The sequence below is a fragment of the Panthera onca genome, chromosome A2, assembly GCF_046562875.1.
Source record: "Panthera onca isolate mPanOnc1 chromosome A2, mPanOnc1 haplotype 2, whole genome shotgun sequence".
Taxonomy (NCBI): Eukaryota; Metazoa; Chordata; class Mammalia; order Carnivora; family Felidae; genus Panthera; species Panthera onca.
The window spans coordinates 98252908-98278460 of NC_138340.1; the positions used below are offsets into that span (position 1 = coordinate 98252908).

At 34.4% G+C, this 25553-nt stretch overlaps 1 protein-coding gene across 17 annotated transcripts in view; it reads left to right on the forward strand.

The window, feature by feature from the left end:
• The window catches only part of PPP1R9A (protein phosphatase 1 regulatory subunit 9A), a 328575-nt gene that overhangs the window by 207417 nt on the left and 95605 nt on the right, over window positions 1-25553 (forward strand). For 10 of the 17 annotated variants that reach the window (XR_014137296.1, XR_014137295.1, XM_060632500.3 and 7 more), the window contains 3 exons: window positions 13327-13462; window positions 17321-17383; window positions 18408-18473. Coding sequence is in view for 15 of the 17 variants with exons in the window: in XM_060632500.3 (XP_060488483.3) it covers window positions 13327-13462; window positions 17321-17383; window positions 18408-18473 (265 nt within the window). In the remaining 2 variants the exon portion in view is untranslated. The remainder of the gene's footprint in view (window positions 1-13326; window positions 13463-17320; window positions 17384-18407; window positions 18474-25553) is intronic. The other 7 variants (XM_060632506.3, XM_081795037.1, XM_060632512.3 and 4 more) reach the window with 3 other exon arrangements.

Below are 25553 nucleotides of genomic sequence, written 5' to 3' on the forward strand. Positions count from 1 at the left end.
CCAATATATTCAACATAATATTTGACTGACAGAGCTATTATATTGACCAAAAGAAGGCAGACAGAAAAGCTTTTGTACTGTAAACTGCAAGCATTTAAGAGGGAATATTTTTGAGGCAATGAAATTGTGCTATACTGTGGTTATTGTATTTGTGACACAGCTGTGTGTGTGTGTGTGTGTGTGTGTGTGTGTGTGTGTGTGTATTTGTGAAAACTCATGCAAAATAAATTTGGTGACTTTTATTATATGTAAATTTGACTTCAATAAAACAGATTTTTTTAAACGTATGCTAACAGTTCTGATTAATTTAAAAAGCACCATGCTAACTAAGTATGTTGATGGTGATGGTGATTTGGAAAGGAGGACAGTGTCTACTTAGGAAAGGCAAATGCAATCAAACCGAACTTCCTCAGCAGTGCGTATGTATTATTGTGCTGTATACTTTTATGTAAAAAAACATTTTATTATTAATTTTTTACCAGAAAAAAAAATCTATATTAAGTTCTTGTCGGGACCCTTTTCCTTATTCAGTCATGGATTTGCGATATAATTTTAAGAACCCTTTTTTGGGGGTCTCCAGCTTTAAGTGGGACCTTTCGAATCTTGTGTACTATTATGTAAATGACTTAGTGTACCTATTCTTGTAAAACATATTGCCTCAAAATTTTGTGACTTGAAACAACACAGTTTCTGGGATCTATTTCCTAGTTTTTTCCTGAGAGCCTCCCTACAGGGATGCCTCCCAACATGGAGACTGGATTTCCCAGAGGAAGTGACCCGAGACAGTACCCAAGATGGAATCTGTCATCTTTTTATAACTTAATATCCAAAGGGACATTCCATTAGTTTTGTATTTTGTTTGATAAAAGTGAGTTAACAAGTCCCTCTTATACTCAAGGGGAGAGAATTACACAAGACTCGAACATCAGGAGCCAGAGATCACTTGGATCCATCTCGGAGGCTGCCTGTTACGTAGTGATCAATAACTGGTTGGATGGATGGACGGACGGACAGACTAATTAACGTTATACCACAATAAAATGTATTTGTTTAATGTTGCATACCCTATCTTCAGAAGAACCCTGAAACATTTGAGATTATTTAGGAAAGACTGACCAGGATAGTGAAAGGTCTAAACACTGTTTCCTTCTATATATAAAAATTAAAGATTCTGCCAACTTTTGCCTAAAACAGAAAATTTTAAGAAGACATAGTAACAATTGCAAAGCATTTGAAAGAGTAGACTCTAGGAAAAGACTTAGGTATTCTTTTTACTGCAGACAGCCATCCTAGTACTGGAGGACAGCAGTTATAGGAAATTGATGTTACAGGAGAGTGTGCTTCAGTATGAGAAATTTCTAATAATACATGGTGTATTTGTTTTTCAGGGCCATTTACGTTAAACTTTAAATGTTTTCTTCCAGGTACTGCTATATGATCAATAACTATGCATTCATCATGCTTTATCCCTAGCGTATGTTTTTTTTGTTTTTGTTTTTTTTTGCTTTAAAAATTTTTTTTTAATGTTTATTTTATTTTTGAGAGAGACAGAGCACAAGCAGGGGAGGGGCAGAGAGAGAGAGAGAGAGAGAGAGAGAGAGAGAGAGAGATACAGAATCTGAAGCAGGCTCCAGGCTCTGAGCTGTCAGCACAGAGCCCGACGTGGGGCATGAACCCACGAACTGTGAGATCATGACCTGAGCCGAAGTCAGACACTTAACTGACTGAACCACCCAGGCACCCCAGCATATGTTTTTAATGACTTTTTGACACTGAGCCATATGGCACTTTGGAGGTGAGGATTTTGGAGGAATTGTAGTCACACATAATAAAAAATGAATTAATCTGAAGGTCTTAAATATTGCCCTGTCCATTTTGGAAAGGTTAGAACACTCAAAAGAAAAATATAAATGATCAACCGACTGAGCCACCCAGGTGCCCCAAATGATGAGGTTTTTAAATAAATATGCACTTGATATTTTGGATTCATACCTGGACATGTAATTTCTTTTTTGTTTACTTGAGAGAGAGAGAGAGAGAGCAGGGAGAGGGACAGAAGGAAATAATTTTTTTTAATGTTTTTATTTTTTTTTTATTTTTGGGAGAGAGAGAGACAGAGAAACAGAGCATGAGCAGGGGAGGGGCAGAGGGAAAGGGAAACACAGAATCCAAAGCAGGCAGGCTCCAGGCTCTGAGCTGTCAGCACAGAGCCCGATATGGGTCCTGAACTCATGAGCCATGAGATTATGACCTGAACCCGAGGCAGATGTTTAACTTACTGAGCCCCTGAGGCACCCCTGAGTAAGAGAGAATCTTAAGCAGGCTCTGTGCTGAGCACAGAGCCTGAAGCAGGACTTGATCCCACGACCGTGGGATCATGGCCTGAGCTGAAATCAAGAGTTGACTCTCAACCAACTAAGCTACCCGGGTGCCCTCACGCCCCACCGCCTTTTTTTTTTTTTTTTACTGTTATTTGTTTAATGTTTTTATATTGTGAAAATAAGGCATACTTGTCCAAAAAAAAAAAAAAAAAATCAAGCAGTACTGAGTAGGTAAAGGTAAAAGTCTACTGTTTTCCTTGCCTGAGACCACCTCCCCACCTACACATACACACACACTCTCACACATGGATCCAATTCCCCAAAGAAATCACTATTAACAGTTTGGTGTATGTCATTCCAGATATTTCAGATACATGTACATTCTTACACATGTGGGATTATAATATCCTTATTGCTTTCCAATTTTGTCCTGTTGGATGAAGCTAAAAACTGGATTCTTTTATCATTCAGCTCCTATTTTTAGATTTATTATTTAGATAAAATAATCATTAATTTACCACTTTAAAAAGATAAGCAGGGGAGACTGGGTGACTCAGTCAGTTAAGCATCAGACTTCAGCTCAGGTCATGATCTCATGATTCGTGGGTTTGAGCCCCGCATCAGGCTCTGCACTGACAGCTCATAGCCTGGAGCCTGCTTCAGATTCTGTGTCTCCCTCTCTTTGCTTCTCCCCCACTCATGCTTTGTATCTGTCTTTCAAAAATAAATAAACATCAAATAAATTCTTAAATAATAAAACAATAAAAAGGTAAGCAAATTTAGCGCACTCATATTCTTAGCTACTTCCTATTCTTTCTGCCTTTCCTTTTTTGCTATATAATTTCTTATAACATTTACATTCTATTCTAGGACCAATATTCTCTGAGTTGTTTACCTTAGTTTGTATGTATGTATGTAATTATTTATTTATTTTTATATATGTTAGTTAACATATAGCGTACTATTGGTTTCAGGAGTAGAATTTAGTGACTTGTCGCTTGCATATAACACCCAGTGCTCAGCCCAACAAGTGCTCTCCTTAATGCCCATCACCCATGTAGCCCATCTTCCCACTCACCTCCCCTCCATTAGCCCTCAGTTTGTTCCTTATATGGAAGAGTCTATTATGGTTTGCCTCCCTATTTTTATCTTATTTTATTTTTCCTTCCTTTCCCCAATGTTTATCTGTTTTTTTTCTTAAATTCCACATATGAGTAAAATCATACTGTATTTGTCCTTCTCTGATTGACTTATTTCACTTAGCATATTACACCCTAGTTCTATCCACATTGTTGCAAATGGCAAGATTTCATTCTTTTTGATGACTGAGTAGTATTCCATGGTGTATGTATACCTCATCTTCTTTATCTGTTTGTCAGTCGATGGACATTTAGGCTCTTTCCATAGTTTGGCTATTGTTGATAATGCTGCTTTAAACATTGTGGTGCGTATGCCCCTTTGAATCAGCATTTTATATCCTTTAGAGTAGTGCAATGGACATGTAATTTCTAAATATGAAAACTAAAAAAAAATCTTTACTTAATTGGTATATCTGAGATTTCCATTTGAAATGCATTAAATCTTGAAATGTTTTGCTTCATTCACATCATTTTAAGATGAGGTTTTTGTTGCCATTATAGCACAAAGAGAAATTGAGAGTGTCACTTTTTCTCAGAGTCTTGATTTTATAATTGTGCGTAACGGAGTGTCATTTGTAATGGAGGGCAGTGAGGGCACCACCATGTTCATGGGAATTCTCAGTTCTTGTAGATTTTGTGTTTAAATTATTACTCCCTTGCAGTCAGACAAGAAGAGCAGCTACTATGTATTTGGGACCATAGATATTATAACTTCTAAATTATATGTATGTGTGTGTGTGTGTGTATAATATATAATATATAATTATAATATATAATATAAATATAATATAATATGTATTATAAATGTATATCTATAAATATAATATATACTATAAATACACTATAATATATATTATAAATGCATATCTATAAATATATTTTGTAAATGTGTATATACATATAAATATATGTTTGTGTGTATATATATATATATATATATATTATATATATATATATATGTAGTCAACAACCACTGGTGATAGAAAGAAGATTAAAAACAGTGGAGATTTCAGGACACCTGGGTGGCTCAGTTGGTTGAGTGTCTAACTTCGGCTCAGGTCATGATCACTCAGGTCATGATCTCCCAGGTCATGAGTTCAAACCCCACATTTGGTTCTGTGCTGACAGCTTGGAGCCTGGAGCCTGCTTCAGGTTCTATGTCTTCTCTTTCTCTGCCCTTCCCCTGCTCACATTCTGTCTCTCTCTCTCTCAAAAATAAATAAACATAAATAAATAAACAAACAAACATTTAAAACAAATTAAAAAAAAGAGTGGAGATATTAAAAAATTGTTTTAAAGGGGACTTTGGCTTAATGAGACATTTTCTGATGCCAATTTTTACAGATTAACACTTAAAATATTTTATTTTATTTATTTATTTTTTTAATTTTTTTTAACGTTTATTTATTTTTGAGACAGAGAGAGACAGAGCATGAACGGGGGAGGGTCAGAGAGAGGGAGACACAGAATCCGAAACAGGCTCCAGGCTCCGAGCTGTCAGCACAGAGCCCGACGCGGGGCTCGAACTCACGGACCGCGAGATCATGACCTGAGCCGAAGTCCGCCGCTTAACCGACTGAGCCACCCAGGCGCCCCTTAAAATATTTTATTTTAAATTGTTGTATGTGTAAATATTTAAACCTGAAATATCAAAGCTAACTTTAAAATAGAGAAACGTCACTTTTAGAACATATTTAAGTTTATACCTATTACATAGTGTATAGTCCTTGAAGTAGCATGGGTTAGGCAATGTTTTTTGTTTTTGTTTTTGTTTTTTTTTTAAGAATTCAACTACTTTTGAAATTCAACTACTATATTGAAATATAGTGGCAGAAAAAAGTTTTTATAATTAGAACTTGGTTAGATAGAACATTCATTTCAAGAAGTAATGCTTACACTTAAGTTTAAATATTTCAGATCTAGATATTTAAAGGCTAGCTTTTTAAAAAATATATATAATTTATTGTCAAGTTAGCTAATGTACAGTGTATACAGTGTGCTCTAGGCTTCGGGGGTAGATTCCCGGGATTCATCACTTACATACAAGACCCCGTGCTCATCCCAACAAGTGCCCTCCTCAATGCCCATCACCCATTTTCCCCTCTCCCAGCGCCCCCCCAGTCAACCCTCAGTTTGTTCTCTGTATTTAAGAGTCTCTTATGGGGGTGCCTGGGTGGCTCAGTCAGTTAAGCGTCCGACTTCAGCTCAGGTCACGATCTCGCAGTCCATGAGTTCAAGCCCCGCGTCGGGCTCTGCGCTGATAGCTCAGAGCCTGGAGCCTGTTTCAGATTCTGTGTCTCCCTCTCTCTCTGCCCCTCCCCTGTTCATGCTCTGTCTCTCTCTGTCTCAAAAATAAATAAAACGTTTAAAAAAAAAAAAAAAGAGTCTCTTATGGTTTGCCTCCCTCTCTGTTTGAAACTATTTTTTCTCCTTCCCTTTACCCCATGGTATTCTGGTAAGTTTCTCAAGTTCCACATATGAGTGAAAACATATGAAGGAGTGTTGATTTGTAGGGGCACATGTACCCCAATGTTTATAGTAGCACTTTCAACAATAACCAAATTATGAAAAGAGCCCAAATGTCCATCAACTGATGAATGGATAAAGAAGATGTGGTCTATATATACAGTGCAATACTACTTGGCAATGAGAAAGAATGAAATCCTGCCATTTGCAGCAACTTGGATGGAACTGGAGGGTATTGTGCTAAGTGAAATAAGTCAGAGAAAGGTCTAGCTTTTTTTTTTTTTTTTTTTTTTTTTTTTTTTTTGACGTTTATTTATTTTTGAGAGAGAGAGAGAGAAAGGTAGAGTGTGAGCAGGCAGGGGCAGAGACAGAGGGAGACACAGAAACCGAAGCAGGCTCTAGGATCTGAGCTGTCAACACAGAGCCCGACGAAGGGCTTAAACTCACAAACTGTAAGATCATGACCTGAGCCAAAGTCTGGTGCTTAACTGACTAAGCCACACAGGTGCCCCTGAGCAAGGTCTAGCTTTTAAGAGCAAACATTTTCCTAGATGAATTTAAAAAAATGTTAATGTTAAATCAAAAGTATTATTATATTAATCCAAATCCCAATATAGAAAGGAGAAATACGTAAGAGTATCCAAGTACAAAAAGAGTCAAAACCTTGGTTGTGTAGGACTTTTGCCTCTAGATAGTAACACAAATCTTAGTGAAAACAATTAAGTCAAGTATTTTCAAAGCTGTCAAGTTCAGAGTAAGGCCATAAAGTGTGATCAAACAGAAAAAAATGAGACATTTTCTACAAAAATGTTTAAAAGTATCATGTGACCTTGTGATCCAAGACTCCAGTATAATGAGAAGAGATGTTATGGATCTACTTTTCTTGTTTTTAAAATACATCTTGTAGGTTTTTGTTGTGTGCAAAATATATATTTGTTAAAAATCTTAATGAAAGGATTGATTATATGAAAACTAATAACTATATCCTATTATGGCTTTTCATTTTACCGACTTGCTTCATTCTACGTGAAAAATTTTTAAGTTTTGACATCAGTTAAGTGCCATTTTTGACTAGTATATCACTTTTATTGGAATAACATGTCTGAAAAACAAGACACTCACAACTCATCAGTTTTCAACATAACCTCTCACATCATTTACACTGAACATGTAGGATCTTTATGATTTCAATTCAGCAAATTGTAAATGCAATTTTATAGTTGTTTAGTTTTTGTTTGACAGCTCACCAGAGAATTCAATAAACTAATCAGATGAAACCTGTGTAATCTCGTCATCTGAACTCTAAGGGACAGTGCATGAACATGGCTTGGTCTGATAATAGATGAAAAGAAAAAGGAAACCTGATTTATCTGTCTTTACCTCTTGTATCTCAGCCTGAGGGGGAGAGGGGGCAGTTCTTACTAAAATAATTCACATCAAAACAAGATGATTGTTTGAAACACCAGATAAAAGCCATGCTGAACACATAAATCCTAATTCTATATTTTAGTTTTAGCCTTTATTTGTCAATTATAACCTTAGTAAATACCCAACTTTTAATTTAAATATCCATTACAGTTTGGCTTCCATTATCTCATGCTTTATAGCTAAAAATAAAAAGACCAAACATTTAATAACATATAGAAAGGTAATTTGAATGTTAAGCAAAGTAAACAAATTTAGATAGTAACAAGAAAAAATACAGATGATTTAACTGGATGATTTGACTACATGCCTGTCATTTCAGTTGGAGACAATATCTAAAATATAAACCAAAACTGTGGGTAAATATCAGTTGATTTGGTCACATGTTTAGAGGGACTGATTGTTGCTGACTTTATTAATTGTTACATTTTTGAAGACTGAAAAATTTCAATTTAAAGTGAGCATATAATGTATACTTTTATATTTCAGTGGTAACTGAAATTAAGTTTCTCAGAACACACTTTAGTGCAGATATTTTATCTTTACTGTGGTTGATTCTCAAAAAACTACTCTGTTTTCAAATCTAGTGTGATTCAAATAAGAGGTAACTGGGACAGGGTGCACAGATAGTACTTTTAAAGGTGTTCAACTCTATCTAGCTATTAATACATTATCCAGGTAAAAACAACAGTAAACATTTGTTAAATACTCTCTAGGCACCAGGTCCTTAGTTAATCTTTTTATATGTATTACATAATATTTGAGTTACATTCATTTTATTACAATATGGGAACAGAGGATTAGAAATGTTAATACATTCAAGGTCACAGAGCTGGTCATACTGTCATGTTTATGGCTTAGTGAATTTGTCTTGTCAAAACCTTTTCTCCCTTTTACAGACACTTTTAACCCCTAAACTATCACAGCATATCTATAGTGCAAACTCATAATTAAAATAATAACCTTACTTTAAAATTTGCATCTTCTGCCCAATTCTACATGTGCTATATTGTACACACACAGATACAGGAGTCCATATTTATAAAGACACCTTAAAAACGGACCAGATATTTAAGAACATATAGAAAGGTAATTTGAATGTTACACATTTTCCAAGTGGGAGATTTTATCACTTTCCTCAGAATAGTAATAGTGCCTAACATCCTTTCATGTCTGTACCACATTTTTAAAAAAAGTTTATTTATTGGGCGGCCTGGGTGGCTCAGTTTGTTAAGTGACCAACTTCAGCTCAGGTCATAACCCAGGGGTTCAAGCCCCTCATCGGGCTCTGTGCTGACAGCTCAGAGCCTAAGCCTACTTTGGATTCTCTCTCTCTCTCTCTCTCTCTCTCTTTCTCTCTCTCTCTGTTTCTCTCTCTGCCCCTCCCCTGCTCATGCTCTGTCTCTCTCAAAAGTAAATAAAACTTTAAAAAACATTTACTTTGAGAGGGAGAGAGAGAGAGCCTGGGGAGGGGCAGAGAGCAAAGAAGAGAGAGAATCCCAAGCAGGATCCGTGCTGTCATCTAGGAATTCCATGCAGGGCTCTGACTCACAAAATGTGAGATCATGACCTGAGCCAAAACCAAGAGTTGGATGTTTAACTGACTGAGCCACCCAAGCGCCCCTATACCATCTATTATTCTTTTATTGCTCCTTTAGACACATGGACTAGATGCCAGTTATCACATGAGGGAAAAATCAGGCATGCAGATTAGTTTAGTTCCACTTCTGGGTGCTTTCGCTCTGCACCATACTTATCAAGATGACATTCTTCTACTGCATATATGAATTATAAATTATACTAGATTATAAGGTTTTAAAGATGTGTGTAGCTAAGTGCTATAATGCTACCCCAAATAGCTGCCTGAATGAAGACATGTACTTTAATATAACACTTTAAAAAGTGTATTTCATGAGATGGATTGTCTATTTTATGTACAATTACAAATCACTTTTATTTTTTCAGACTGTAAAGTAATTTTGAATACAGACTAATATTGGGAAAATAGTGAATAATGTTAAATTGTAGGGCAAATTCAGAAAGCCATGCTGTGATTTGAGCAACTATGCCTTCTTGTTTAAAATGCTGGTTTCTTATGTAGTATGGAACGATTCTTATTTACTCTGAAACGTTGATTATACACATATTTGGGGGGGAGGTTTTTTGTTTTTTTTGTTTTAGTTTTAGTATCACAAATAATTCCAGGTTGGAATTAGAGATCATGTTTTGAGGATAGGAAAAAGCTTGCACATTGTATTGGAATTTTGATTTATTATATAATTATATAATTTAATATATATGATATACTCTAATATTGTAATTTGGGCCTTAAAAATAATTTTCTACTTTAAAATTTCTCACCAATGACTCCTTCATTCACCTCTAGAACCATCAGCACTGGTTCCAACTCATTGGCAAGTGAACCAAATCTTATCTGTTTCTCTCCCTGAATTGTGATCAGAGTAATTTTAAATACTTGCCTTGCAGAGGAAATAAACTCCTGCATTCTTAGGGAAAACTGTTCAACTGAAAGATCTGACAATGTAATTTTCAAATGAGTTTAAAGAGTTGATGACTTAAGTGAATGTGAATTCTTATTTACCTTTTACTTTGAGCTTGGCTACTATTCTCCATTAATAGCGTTTGGTACATTAATTGCTTCCTTCAAGCTCCTGTCAGCTTTCTAGTAGGTAAGTGATACTCCCTCAAACCCCACTTTGGTATGCATTTGAAGAAACATAAAGGGTCAATCTAGGTTTTCCTAAATCTATCATTTGAGGATATGAGTTTATTAATTGCTTTATGTTTATATATCATTTCTGACTTTTAACCAAAAATATAATGAATTCAAGATAGTCATTATATGTCTAGATTAGTTAGGCATATTAGAGACTTTATGTACCTTCCATCATAGAAACTGAATATCTCCAAAAGAAAGAAAGAAAGAAAGAAAGAAAGAAAGAAAGAAAGAAGAAATAAAAATGTCTTCATAGTGGGTATGATCTTATATATAGAAAAATTCTAAGGAATCTCTAAAAATCTATGATTAATAAGTGAGTTTAGCAAAGTCACAAAATACAAGGCCAAAATTCAAAAATCAATTTTATCTCCATTCTAGAAACAATCAGAAACAAATTTAAAAATCCATACCACTTACAATAACTTGAAAAAGCATGAATAGAGGTAGATTTAACAAACCATAGCCACAACCTTACACTGAGCACTGGAGCGTATTACTGAAAGAAAGTAAAGAAAACCTAAATAAATACAGACATGCACCATCTTCATGGATCAGCTCAATATTAGGATTTCAGTTTTCCACAAATGGATCTATAGATTCAAAGCAATCCCAAATCAAACACCAGTGGGCTTTTAAAAGAAATTGATAAGCTGACTATAACATTTATATTAAAATGCAGATAACTTATAAGAGTAGTCAAAATAATTTGGGAAAAGATACACAGAGTTGGAAAATTCACACCACCTAGTTTCAAGATTTACTATACAGTAATCGAGGCAGTGTGGTATTGGCACAAGGATAAATACACCAATAGAATAGATTGGAAAAGTCCAAAAATCAGCCCACAGGTATATAGTCAACCGATTTTCAACAAATGTGCTGAAGTAATTCAGTGGCAGTATTGAATAGTTTTTTTCAACAAATGGTGTTAAAACAGCTGGTTATCTATTTGGAAAATAATGAAACTCTACCTTTATCAAATATCATGCATGGAAATTAATTTGAAAGATAATAAAGACGTAAGATAAAATCAGAACATTAACACTTCTAGAAGAAAAATAGGAAAAATCTTAGCTATCTTAAATGAGGCAAAGATTTCTGAGGAAACAAAAGGGACAAATCTTTTAAAAAATGATAAATTGGACTTCCTTGAAAGACACAATTAAGAAAATTAAGAGGTAAACCACAGATTGGGAGAAGATAATAAATCAGACAGACAGATATACATGCATTATTTGTATGTATCTATGTGTATTTTGTTATTTAGAGTATAGATAGATGAGGATATGCATCCAGAATATATAAAGAACCATTACAGCTCAATAGTAAAAAGCCAGACAACCAGTTTTTTTTTTTTAATTGGCAAAAGATTTGAAAAGGTATTTCACTGGAAAAGATATATGAATGGTCAATAAGTGCATGAAAAGATACATTATAATTGGTCATCAAAGCATTGGAAATTAAAACCATTATAAGGTTTAAAGTGTAAGGTTAAAAGACGAAACTAAGTGTTGATGAGGATGTAAAGCAACTGTAATTTTCATGCTTTGCTAGTAGGAATATAAAATGGTGCCACGACTTCAAAAACGCATTTAGCTATTTCTTTAAAAGCTGAGCATATACTACCATACAACATTAATTCCACTATTAGTTATTTGTCTAAGGGAAATGAAAATCCATGTCCCCACAAAGGTTTGCACACACACAAATGTTTACAGTAACTTTGCCCATAATATCCAAAATGTAACTCAACTATCCATCAATAGAATAGGTAAGCCAAATGTAGTACATCTGGTACCAGGAATAATAAAAAGGAATGAATTACTGATACCTGAAACAGCATGGATAAGTCTCCAAAACATTATGGGGAGCCAAAGAAGTGAGACACTCTGTGATTCCATTTTTATGAAACTATAGAAAAAACAAATCTAATATGGGCCCAGGGTGAGGAGGATTTACCAGAAAAGGAAATGGGATATTTTAGGTTGATAGACATTTTCTATATCTTTGTTGATGTGGTGATTACAGTTTTATACATTAGTCAGACTTATCAAATTGCACATTTAAAATAGATGTATTTTATTATATGTAAATTATAGGATGAATAAGGATGGAAATTAGAGAAGTTACAAATTCTACTTATAGTTGATCCCCTAGGAAAAAAAGTCAAGTGATAAATGAGCACCTGAGCAAGATTTCAGAATCCTGTTTGAAACTACATAAAAATACTGCTATGAAGACAATTACTAACATCTAAGTATAAAAATTTTGACTTTTAGTGCATTTGTACAGAGAATGGTGGTATATTTCATTTAAACTTATGGTCAAACATAGCAATCTATTGTAATCAGAGGAAAGCATCAGTTCTAAGTATAGAAACAAGATTAAACAGACACATCCAAAATAATGAAATTAAATGATATCTAGAAACTAAATCTAAATCATGTGTACTACTCATATATTTTTAGAAAAATAGCCATATATTAGTGTGAAAAGATGTAAAGAAGTGAATATTAATTTGTTGAGCCAGACACATAGTATTGATAAGGATGTATCATAAGTAACTGTAGCTTGCGATAAGTAAATGACTTCCCTTCTTTTTACTTTATACTTTTTTTCTTACAGTAATTAATATGAACAGATATTTCCTTTGTCCCTTTATTTCTTGAAACCACACCCTTCCTCATTGCGCCTCTTTCTCCAAAAGTGAATTTTTAAATTTATCACCTCTCCTTTAGTTTTTCTTTTCTTTCCCCTTCTTTTTTGTATCTCCAAAGTTATAGTAACTTAGCAAAAGTTAATGCCCCTCTTCACTTACCCACCTAAGGCTTATTTTTGAAGCAGTTTTTGCATTGTAAAGAGGACAGTATTGTGGAAATGATTCTCAAGTCCAATTGTATGGGAAATTATGAGTTTGCTTCCGCTTTGTAGGGCATCAAAAATGTATGAAGTACTGTAGAATGGATTACATCTCTTTTGTCTTCTCCCAAAGTAATTTGTTTATTGTCCTTTACCTTTCCCCTTTCTTTTCCTTTGGGCTGTGTCTGGAGTAACCTGTTCAGTTGCTCAGCGAACCTCCCCTTCCCGCCCAGGCATACCATTTAGAGTGTGTTGTGATATTATGTTCTTGAGCCTTGATGGACCATGATGAACTATCAAGCTTAGTTACTTTTTCTTAGCGCTCCTTTCTGCCTGGAGAGTCTTACTGTATTAGTCTCCTTTCACCTTCCTACAGATTTGTTATTGGGCGAGAAAAGCCAGGACAAGTGAGTGAGGTTGCCCAGTTGATAAGCCAGACGCTGGAACAAGAAAGGCGCCAGAGAGAGCTGCTGGAACAGCACTATGCCCAGTACGACGCCGACGATGATGAGGTAAGCGGCGCTTGCAAACATCCTTCCTGCCTTTCTTCCCACCGTGTTCCTACTTTACAAAACTCTTTTCCCGGAAAAAGTAGGATAGGTTCTTTGCAGTTCCTCAAGGAGAACGTGTCTACATTCAACTCCACAGAAAATAAACATTACTTACATTTGTTATTAACTGATGAATCAAGTAACGGTATCCCATTTACAGCATGAAGACTTTGGAGTCAAGGAAGTCCTTTTTGTGCTATTAAAAGAAATTCACTGAAACAAAAAAGAGCGAAAAAACCAAGATGCGAATGGTAGCTGTCTTTATTGTTGGAATTTGGTGATGTTCTCTCTCTGCTTTGTATTTTTTTGATTTCCCCCCCAATTTTCTACAGTGAGTTTGTAATGCTTTTTGAAAAAAAATGAGTAAACATTTTGATTGAAAAAAGACACATGCATACATACACAAACATACACAGGAAAGTACTCAAAAATGCTGAGTGTTTTCAGGTTTCTTTTTTCCAGGAGAAGAAAGGTCTTTGGATCTGCTCACTGTGATTTGTGCTAACATAATGCAGAACAAAGCCTTTCCACCAGCATATATTCCTTAGAGTAGATACATATTGGAATAATTTTGCATCCTGCTCTCTGTAGAAGATCAAGTAAATGAATAGAAGCTAACCCCCAAGTGAAAATGGCTCTCTGGAACCCTTGTGCGTTATAATGTAATGCAGATGCTGGTCTATTTCTAATGTAAATGCCAAATGTACATTGATATAATGGGACAACATGCTTTATTATAAACATGTTTAAACATGCATGTGTTTCATATTGGCATGTCAAAAAAAATCCATCAATAATTTAATCATAGTATTTCGTACTCCATAAACATAGTAAATATTCAGGTAAAACATATATTATTTATACCAGCTGATGTAAGGACAGTGCAACTTCTTATATTCAACCTCTGCTCATCTGAATGTATTCTTTTTCCAGACCTTTTTTTGTTTTTGGTTTCTAGCCAGGACATAGTGAAGATTAATAAACAGACATTGAAATTTTACGTATTTTTAGTCTGGAATGTTTTAACCCAAATGTATATTAGTTTTTTATATGATTGTAATTTAATGAGGATGTATTCTCCATTTATTATAGTAGAAAAGTAAAAGTGGTGCATCAGTTAACTTTTGACCAAAGGATAAACATTACAAAGTCTTCATGTGAATGAATTAGTCTCTTAGAATCTTATATAGTTGATTTAACTTTTCACTTTCAGAGTGCATTTGAAATGGCAAGTATTTTTTTTATTCTGAGATATTACATATGAAAATGTTATTTTGGATTTAAAAATTAAAAAGCAAAAAACCAATTTTGTCAGATATTTAAATTTTCATCTTACCTATTAGTCTTCAGTTCTCTGTGCTAGTGTTTTGTGTTTTATCAGAGACACTGATTTGGTTTGGCTGCAAGCCTGTTTTAGGATTATAGAATCATTCTCTGCAGGTTTGGTTTTTACCTGCTCATTTTGCTAGAAAGAATTTGGAGGTGAGGTTCGGGGCAGTTCTGATGACATCAAGTGGGGGAAGACGAGGAAGCCAGGCTTCCCAGGCTGTGGGCTTCAGTATCTTTGGCTTTAAGAGATTGGGCTAAAATTCTGAATTCTTTCTAGCTTTTAATAGTCCATGAATCTGTGAAATAAAACATCAAGTCTAACAAGGAAAGAGGTAAAATAAGATAGCTCTTTAAGGCTCTCCTAGTGAAAATTTTAGATCATGTGCTACATATTACATACTTCCAGTTATTTTGAGGATCTGATTCCATTCAGCCCCAAAAGTTTTCAACTCAGGCCCCTAAAGCTGTTTGTTTGATGTTAGATTTTCTCCAATTTGAGTAAATGCAAAATGAGTATTTGTTACTCAACTTTTATACCTAAAAGCACATCATAAAGATTTTTTTGTTTGCCTAGTTTTTTTTTTTAAAGAAAGCAAAGTTGATTGTCACCTGAGCAGGTATTTTTCAGGACTAAGGAAGGTAAATAAATATTCAGTGCCTGGCACTTTGCAAGGTGCATTTCCCTGCATGATTTCATATAATCTTTTCAACACACAGAAGAGACTTTTTTTCTAAAAATGAGGCAAACAAAGTAAATGAGACTTTTTCTAGTCATACAGCCAGTAGTTGGCAGATTTAGTATGGGAATAGAGTCTTCCTGTCTCCAAAGTTGGGACTTTTTACAACACTTTGCTGTTTTTGAATGGAGTGGGCTGATGGGTCTGTCTTTGTTCAGGCACACACAGAATAACTGGGGAACAAGAGATGTTGGAAAGAGGATTCCTGTTTCGAGTGATGGAGTTTCTTGTAATACTTAGGTTATGTGATTCTTTATTCCGTATTTCTAATAATAGGGGAATCAAGTGCTTGGAGAATTAATCTTATTCTAGGTAGATAATCCCTAAGTATCCTGTGAAGACAGGACTTTAGAGAAGAATAATTGAGTATATGATTTTGTTTTTTAAATTAGAGTTTAGCTCTAGGTTAAACTTTTTCTTTTGTCTTCAAGTTGTAGAAATAGAAATCAGATGCTTGCTACTATGTTATTCCAAGTAACCTTCACTTTACTGAAAAGGTCAAGGAGTCTTTTTCTTTGTCTCTTTCTCATGCTCCTCTCTGACTTATAATTCTCCCTTTCTTGTGTGTTGCCAAAACATGCTCAGTTAAAACCAACTGTTAATTTTCTGTGCATAGGAGAAATGAAGCTGTACAAATAATGAAAATCCACTCTTGCATAAATATTTTATCTCCTTGATTTAATTTTTTTACTAATACTACCAAATAGTGTTAAATCAATTTAAGTGGTATGTCCCTATTTTTTATTTACTCTCTCCCTCTTTGTTAATGAAAAGTAAAATGGCCAACAGACATAATGAAGGTGAGAAGAACCAATATTGGTTATCCAGTGGGTAAATGGTCCTTGAATAACTGAGTTAATTTTATATGTAATTGAACAATGTATAGATTTACACATCATTGTTAATTCTGAATTGTGTAATCAATCACTTGGCTTCTCACTTTTCTTATCATTTATGGAATCATCTTGTGATTTCAAAGTTAGAATCATTTTTATTTCACAATATCCCCTGTGACATTCCCTGGGCCAGCCAGGAAAACCTCTAATTAAATGCAGGACGACCGAGTTCATCCAACTAATTTCCAGAGCCAGCGCTTAGATCAGCATTGTCTACTGAAGGATAGATAGCTTCTGGTTTGGGTCAAATCATCCAAGGTTGATTCTAACTTGGAACTTGTCACATTGACAGAGGGGAGTTGCTTGCTTGAATTGCCTATAGGGAAAACATTGCAATATATCTCACATATATATGTGAGAAATATATCCCGAAATTGTAAAAGTACAGTAGTTCTCTATCAAAACCATATTTAGGATTAAGAATACCTCAACATGTATAGTGTGTGCTTGCATATAGCTGTTTTAATGATTTAGGAAATTATAAGTGGTAATTCAGAATTCAAAATTTATAGATAATTCCAAAACTTTATTGAAATCTCTGCTCTTTATGATTTTTTCCCGAATATTTAAACCAGAAGAGTTTAAAGTAAGCAAACAACCAAATCAATTTAAATTTACATTCCTGTTTCTGTTTACTCTCTGTTAAACATTGTGATGAAAAAAATAAATAAATAAAAAGGGCTCTGCCCAAAGCCTGAAGAGCAAAGGGCAGGATCCTATAAAGAAGAGGAAGATTAAATCTGAATAATTGAAATATAGATCTGAATATATCTGTAATTAGCAACTGCATTTCTGAATAATAGAATTATTGTTCATTTCTTTTTCTTTCTTTCTTTCTTTCTTTAACAATCTGGAAGGTAACGATGGAGGATTTCAGTAAGCCCCTCACACAGTCAGCACTATCCCACGAAATTCTGGGGGTATGGTAAATTTTTCAACTAGATTTTAATTTTCAATAACAAATTTAATCTCCTGTCATACTCCACAACTGTCAATGTCTAGCCTTTCAATGGTGGGATGATGTAATTTTGATATATGTTTTGTGTAACATGGGTCATGTATGTAAATTGTAGGTAGATGTTTCTATCCAAGATCACTATGCAATGTGAAATACAGTTGGGCTCAGACTAGAAATGAAGTATGAACTGGTGCTGTACCACTTTTTTGAATTAAGAAATACATATGGTCGTTCACATTCAAATAAACTATTTTACATGCACTTTGCAATTATATGATTATTTTGGTTTGCTTCTTTAAATATACTCTTAAAATATTACGTTTATTACATTTTAAAATCTTAGATTATAGGTGTTATTTCAGAGTCTCTTCGGGCAGTAGTTTATAACAAGGTTAATCATCACTCTAGAAACCGAGGCTCCTTCTCTTAAAGCATAATTTAATCTCATTTCCATAATTTTTTTCATTACTGGAATTAATATCATTATAACTATATCATGAGAACAGTAGTTTAGTTTTTAGAATCTTTTAAAGTACTGAATATGATTTAGAGCAGCTGCCTACATGGATATGCATTTTTATTGCTTGTGTTAACATTAATAACATTAATAATTAGAGACAGAAATATAGTAGAAGCTATGGTTTGCATAAGTGTTGAATGATTTATAAGAATATAATTTTTAGGTGAAAAGTATTACAGGGATAACATTAAATTTGACTCCTGCTGTTTGCTGTTCCTGGTTGGAAACAGCTTATGTTGTGTGAAAGAGAGATTGCAATTACTATGGATGGCCTTTTAATAATGTGGATTGAGTTTATACTGTTCTTAATGTTGAGAACCTATGAGTGGGGGGCATTCTCTCAGTTCTCAAACGTTTGTGTTATAGCAGGCACCAGAACTTCAGTGTTTTTTCTGTCCTTTATCATTAGGCTGCTCTCTTCAGTAGGGAAAAAGCCTTCTTTAATTTTTGTTGTCAACTGTTTTAGAACACTGTGGCTGAATTGCAAGGAGTGTCTGGCAACTGCAATAACAATAACAACTATTTCCTTAAGGTTTGTTTTTTTTTGGTGGAAAATAATGCTTATCTGTACTTTTCTGCTTCCTGTGTGAAATTAAATATTCTATGTGTCTTATTAACTAGCTGTGTGCTCAGAACTCTAGAGCCGTGTGTTTTCTATGTTGAATGATAGTTGGAGAAATTATCATTTGAAAAATAATATTTAATTCTGAAATATAGCACATATTACAGGTACAGGTTCTGCAAGTTGGACTCAATCCTTAACGTTTAACCATGGATGTTTTTAACCCTTAACACTTTAAGTATTTTGTAATTTATATTAAAGGGGAAGAAAAAGATACCCAACAACAAAGCTGTATAATGTTTATACAATACAGTGTTTTTAAATCCAATGTTGTTATTTTAGAAAATAATCTTTGGATACAGAGTTTTTAATTTTTCAAAAAACTAAATGCACAGTATCTTTAAATTATACAAGTACTTATTTGCATGATTTACACAGTGGACATAGGAAAATGTCTAAAAACGTATTACACTTCAAGTGACAAAATAATTCTCACTATCTTTAGCTGCTAGTAACAGAAATGGGAGAGCTTAAAAATGGAAGTCAAGTATGTTTAAAGTGGAGATTGGATTATGGTGATAAGAGGAGCCTGAAGAATAGGAGAAATATAAGACCTTTTTAACAACTTGTTTATAGACTCCAATTTGGATCTTTAAAACCATTAAATTTAATTATACCCTTTAGTTTGTGATCCCCAAATCTACAGTACTGGTCGTTGTCATTGAAACCTAGAATCATAAGATGCTTAGACAACATTTAGATGAAGATTGTATCCATGCTTGATCTAGCCTAAGCAGTGTAAACGTATACACATACACACACACACACACACACACACACACACACCATCTCCTGGAGTTAGACATCCTCCTATACTTGAAAGATCTTCTTTAGAAATATATTCTTTGTATGTGAAAAAATTATTATTTATAGTATTGAGCACAGACAGGAAGATGGATAGTGTCAAGGGAAGACAGAGGTTAAAATAGAAAACTTTGCCTAAATATTGTCATCTTTTTTGTAGCTTATTTTCTTTATTTTATCATAATGCAAGTGATTTGAATATCTTCATGTTATTTTCTTTCCAACTGTCACATTGTGATGATATTTATTCATGAATGAGTTACAAAATACTAAATAAACTCTATCAAATTTTCTATGCCATTAAATTCCTCTGAGAATATAGGCTTTGTACATCCTAGAAATCATGCTAGAACAATTCTATAGTACAATGACGAACAGGCTTTGCAGTGTTAGAGATGTCACAGAAATAACAGGAATGACAATATTTTTCCAACTTTAAGAATATTTGTAAGTTGAATATCATTTTATACCAAAAAGTTATAGAATATAAAAAGGCACCACTGGAGATGGGCCTTATCAGCCTTACTGTCCAGTGGGCCCGAGGGATCCTGTGGCTTCGCCATGCCTCTGCTCCTTCTCTCTTCTCTTCCTGGAATGCCATTCCCTGCACTCATTCTTGGTTGCCCTTGTATGCCCGGTGATCCTGTTCACTTTTCAGGGCTCAGTTTAGGTTTCATGTGTCTTCTCTACAAAGCCTTCTTAGACTATCTCAGCTGGTCTGGGGCCCCTTTTCTGTATGAGTCAATAGTACTGCACATCTCTCTCTACCATTATTTACCCATAAATATCCCCCACTGGTTTATAATCTCTTCAGTGACAGGTTTCAGTAGCTCGTTGATTTTTAATACATACCAGCCTGAGCCTAGCGCTGGGCAGATTAGAAGAAGCCAAGAAATTGAACTGAATTGAATCACTCAAAGGACGTTAAGATGAAAATTGGAGAATAGAGTTAAATGAGGAGAATAAAATTTAGTTAGGAGCATAATCTGAAATAAGGAGGCAAGACTGGCATAGAGTACATGGGAAAAGGATTGTCAAACCTGGCAAGACTAGAGATTAGAGATAGGGACTGAGGAATAATCTGTACTTGTCCTTTGGTATTTGGGATTTAGCACCTTTCTGTGGGATTTTACCTCCACATTTTAATTATTTTGAAAGAATGTGAATTTGCAAGAAGACCTTGTCTCTATCACACTGCACCAAAATTGTTTGCACATAAAACCAGAAAAAAAATGAATATACATACTTCATTCCTTGAAAATCTTTGGACTTCAGCAATAAGAATTTGGTCACTCACATTGACATGACTTCTTTTTAGTCATAACTGCATAAACATACAATAGAAACAGAGTAGTTGAAATGGCCTAAGTGATGTCAAGATCAATATTGCATAGATAGCCATCTTCTCTTATTTTGCCCAATAGCCATCAATCATAGAAATCTCTTTTCTTCAGCAGTAAGAACTAAATGGTGACCTGACCAAAGACCGGTGTTTCGAAGCAGCTTTATTATGGAGTTTAGTAGGTCTGATAAGTATTACATTTATTTTAAACTGATACTGATGTTTGTAAGGGTAGTGGTAAAAACTCGTAATGGATCTGAAATTCCAGGTCTTAAAGAGATTAAAAAAATTATCTTATTGACATAAAATTGACAGAGTAAAATGTGGATGGATCTTTAGTATATAATTTGACTTTTTATCATTATATATTCATATTTCATATATTAACGTCAGTGTTAATGAGGGATAATTTATATACAATAAAATGCACCAATTGTAAATGTATTTATGTAGATAGACAGTTTCATGAATAACCACCACTACAGTCAAAATACAGAACATTTTCATGACCTCAAATAATTTTCTTATAGAACTTTGCAGTTACTCTCAGCCCAAACCAAATATCTATCTGTTTTCTAACATTATAGATTAATTTTGTCAATCCTAGAATGTCATTTGAACAGAATCATAAAGTACACACTTCTCAATATCTGGCTTCTTTCACTTTCATAATGTTATATTTATTGTAAGTATTCTGCATATTATGATGAGACTGTAATTGATACTGCTTTGAGTTACAGTAGACAAAGCCCAGGGCCTACCCAAAGTGGGATGTCCAATTGGAAACCCCCATCGTGAAGCTTGAGTCCCATGGGCTACACTACTATATAAGATGAAAATAAAATCTAAACTCCACTATGTGAGAAACTGCCTTGTTAAACCTTGGTTTTGGATAGAAGGGAAGAAAAATTTTTCCTGAGACATGTTGATCACAGCAACCTGAATTTATGCTACCTTTAAGAGAAAAAAAATACCCTTTATCGAGTATTCATCTTCAATCAAAGCCTAAATGTTAAAGTTTCCAAAAAATGAGCTTACAGTTTCAAAGTACAAATCACCATGAGTAACAGACAACATAAGAGGGTGGGTGCAGGGAGGAAGTAAAAAGGGAAGGGAGAAAAAAGGAGAAAGGAAAAAAAAGATAAGATCCCAATTATTTTATCAATTATACCAAACTGGAACTGGTGTCTCCGGTCCTGTATAACTTCTTCCAGAGGACAAAAATGAAAGTAGAACAACTCTGATACTAGGAATATAGTAAAACCTTGAGAGTGTGAGATGTATGAGGTAATGAGGTCTAACCTTGGTACCAAACCATATGATGATGATAAAGAAGACTTACAGGCCTATCCTATTCATAAAACAATGCAAAAAGAAAAAGCCTAAATAAGATATTAACAAATCGTATCCAAGAACATTTAAAAGAGAGATTATGGTGACATAGAGTTTAGCCAGTAATGCAAGTATGGTTTCATATTTGAACATCAGTCACTACTTGCATTTGACATCGTACTAGAAGGCAAGAAGTAAAAGAAATATATTGGAAAAAAAAGAAATATATTGGAGAAGAAAAAATAAAACTTTTTTTTAAGTTTTATTTATTTTTTGAGAGAGAGAGAGAGAGAGAGAGAGAGAGAGAGACAGTGTGAGTGGGGGAGGGGGAGAGAGCGAGGGAGACAGAGAATCCCAAGCAGGCTCCGTGCTGCCAATACAGAGCCCAATGTTTGGCTCAAACCCACGAAGCCACGAGATCATGACCTGAGCCGAAACGAAGACTCTGACATTTAACCAACTGAGCCACCCAGGTTGCCCCAAGAAATGAAACTGTTATTATTGCAGGTGATGTGATTATCTATTTGGAAAACCTCAAATATACCTAAAGATCAATTACTAAAATTATAAGATTTTAGCAAATTTGCTGGGCATATAAATTAATATAAAATATAGCATGTATTTCAATGTGTCTACAGAGAGAGGATATAACTTATAAATTATTAATTCCTTTGGTAAAAGGCAAGACGTTGCCTAATAAAACATAGGCAAGACCCTCAGGGAAAGAATTTTATTGAAATATATTAAAGAAGGCTTATATGAAAGGGAAAAGAAGCCTTATTCATGGATTAGAAGACTCAGTAGTTTAATTGAGTCAATTTTCTCTAAGTAGATTTATACATTCAATGCAATGCCAGTGAAAAGAATTGTAAAGAATTTAAAAATAGAATTTGGTAAGCTATTGCTACAATCCATAGGAAATCCGAACAATGCACCAGGAAAAAAAAAAAAGTAACATTTCACATGCCTTAGAAGAGAGATATTTATTACTAAGCTGTAGAAATTTAGTCCCTGGAGCAAAAGAAGGAACAAGTTGGTCAAGGAGTCCGGAAGCAGTCCCTCACATACATGAAAATTGGATTAGTCATGCAGATCACACTCCAGGTGAGCTGGGGAATGTTAGGCTTCTTAGTGAAGAGAAAACAGTGTAGTTGCAATCCCCAATCTCAGTCTGTATCTAAAATTCACTCCAGGTGGATCAACTATTTAGATGCAAAAAGAAAATTTAGAAGACACTGTAGAAGACTATCTTTATGACCTCATTGTAAGAAATGTTTCTACACAAAACACCTAAGAAAGCAAAACTATAAAGGAAAGGATTGAGAAAATTGTATTAAAATTAAGAACTTCTGTTCATCAGAAGAATACCTTTATGAAAGCAAAAAGGCAGACCAGAGGCTGGAAGAAAATGTTTGAAAAATAAATAACTGAAAGAGAGTCATATAAAAAGTACTTCTGTGAGCCAATAAGGAAAGAATAGCATTGGCTTTAATGATCATGTCATAGAAGAGGAAACCTCAGTGGCCAATGAACATATGAAAAGATGCCTGAACATATTAGCAATCAGGATGTAAAAATTAAAAACCAAAATGAAATACCATTTGATAGCTACTGAATTGATTTAAATGGAATATTTTAAGTTTTGGTGAGGATGTGGAGTAAAAGGAACTTTTATTCTCTGCACACAGGAATATTCATCGGCCCATCCACCTTGAAAAACAATTTGACATTATCTAGTAAGGTTGACTTCTTCTAAGCACTTAGTATAAGTCTTATATACATGAACTGTAAGAATTGTTCTAATACTTTTCTTATAAGAGAAAAAAATTGGACACAACTGCTATCTCTACCAAGAAAAGAATGGGCAAAAATACTGTGGTGTATTCTTACAATGGAATGATGTACAGAAGTGGTTTCAGCAATCCCATGGCAACTGGTAGAATCTCAGGGACATACCATTCAAAATGAAAAAGGCACAGAAGAATACAATAGAATTCCACTTATATGAAGTTTAGAACCATTAAAAACAAATGATACATTGTTTTGCTATACGTAAATATGATAAAACTGAAGAAAAACCAAGAATGATAAAATCCAGCAGGATTACTTTGAAGGGCAAGCATCTAAAACAGGAAAGCACACACAAGAGGACTCTACGATGTGGTGATACTGCTCCTTTTCTTGTACTAGGTTGTTCATTGGTAGTGGTTTTATCTTTATTCATATACTGTCTATATGTTTTGTAAATATTCTGTCACCTCAATATTTAATGAAAAATTAATATCTGCCATGGACAGTTCTTACATTTAGCCATTATATGGATACAAAATGACTCCGACCTGGTTCCTGCTCCCCAGCATTTACAAAATGACCCTACAACTCTGTCTCAAACTTGCCTCAATGTGACAATCTCATGGTACTTCTTTAAAATTACACATTTCCCCACCCAGCCTCAGACCTAGTGAAACAGAATATGCATTGTAGCAGGCCTCGGATTATGGGCGTTTGTGGGAAGGAGTTAGCTGCGATCATAGCTGGAGTTGTCCAGCCTAAAGATGCCAAGAAAACTGACCTTTGAGTCCTGGTGTTGCAGGGACTTTGTCAGAAAGAATTGCTGCCACGAACCACCAGACAGCCGTGAGGAAAGGAGTAGACTTATTCTCTCTCAAAGGAAATTGTAAAATCGAGATAGTGTTTATCATCAATTCATAGATAATCCATAGAAGTACCATCAATGATGTTTGTATTGATTTTACCTTTTCATTTCTATAACTTCTGGTTAGCATTTTTGCAATCATATGCATCACTTTGTATTTTCCAAGATTCAATTAGTTGTAGAATTATAGAATTATTAAAATAATCATATAACATGTGCCACTTTGGTTCCTGTAGTTGTTCTCTTCTGCAGATTATAAATTCAGGGAAATACAAATCTCTCTGTCCCTTCCCACAGTTCTGCTGGCATCAGAATAAGCGCTTCATTGTTTCCTTGGCAAGTAAAATGAAACTCAAGGAAGGCTGCCAATTTGAAATTGCAGTGTGACATTTGAATTACAGAGGTCTACTTTGGTCTGTTGACTGTTTAATTCTGGATCTCAGTGGGAAAAATAGGAATCTTTAGTTCCCTCCTCATATAGAATATATTTATCAGGGACTTAAAGACAGTGGCATTATATATTAGTGAGTAGGTAGCATTTGTTAAGAGGAATTGAATTAGGAATATTGACTCATGGAAAAATATAGTTTACACTCCCAAGAAGCTCACTATTTTGTTTTGGAAACAATAAATATATATGGTAAAGAATTTAAAGCACTTTCAAGGCAACCTGTCAAAAGGCTAGATAAGCATAGTGTAAAAGAATCATCACAGTGAAGGATGTACAAAATAAAAGTATGAATTTAGATTTGTGGTGTTAATTTTTATTTGCAAGAAGTTTTTTGTGGTTTTTGTTTGTTTTCTGTAACCTAGAAGTTGGGTCAATATTGGATATGTTCAAGAAGTAAAAAGACCA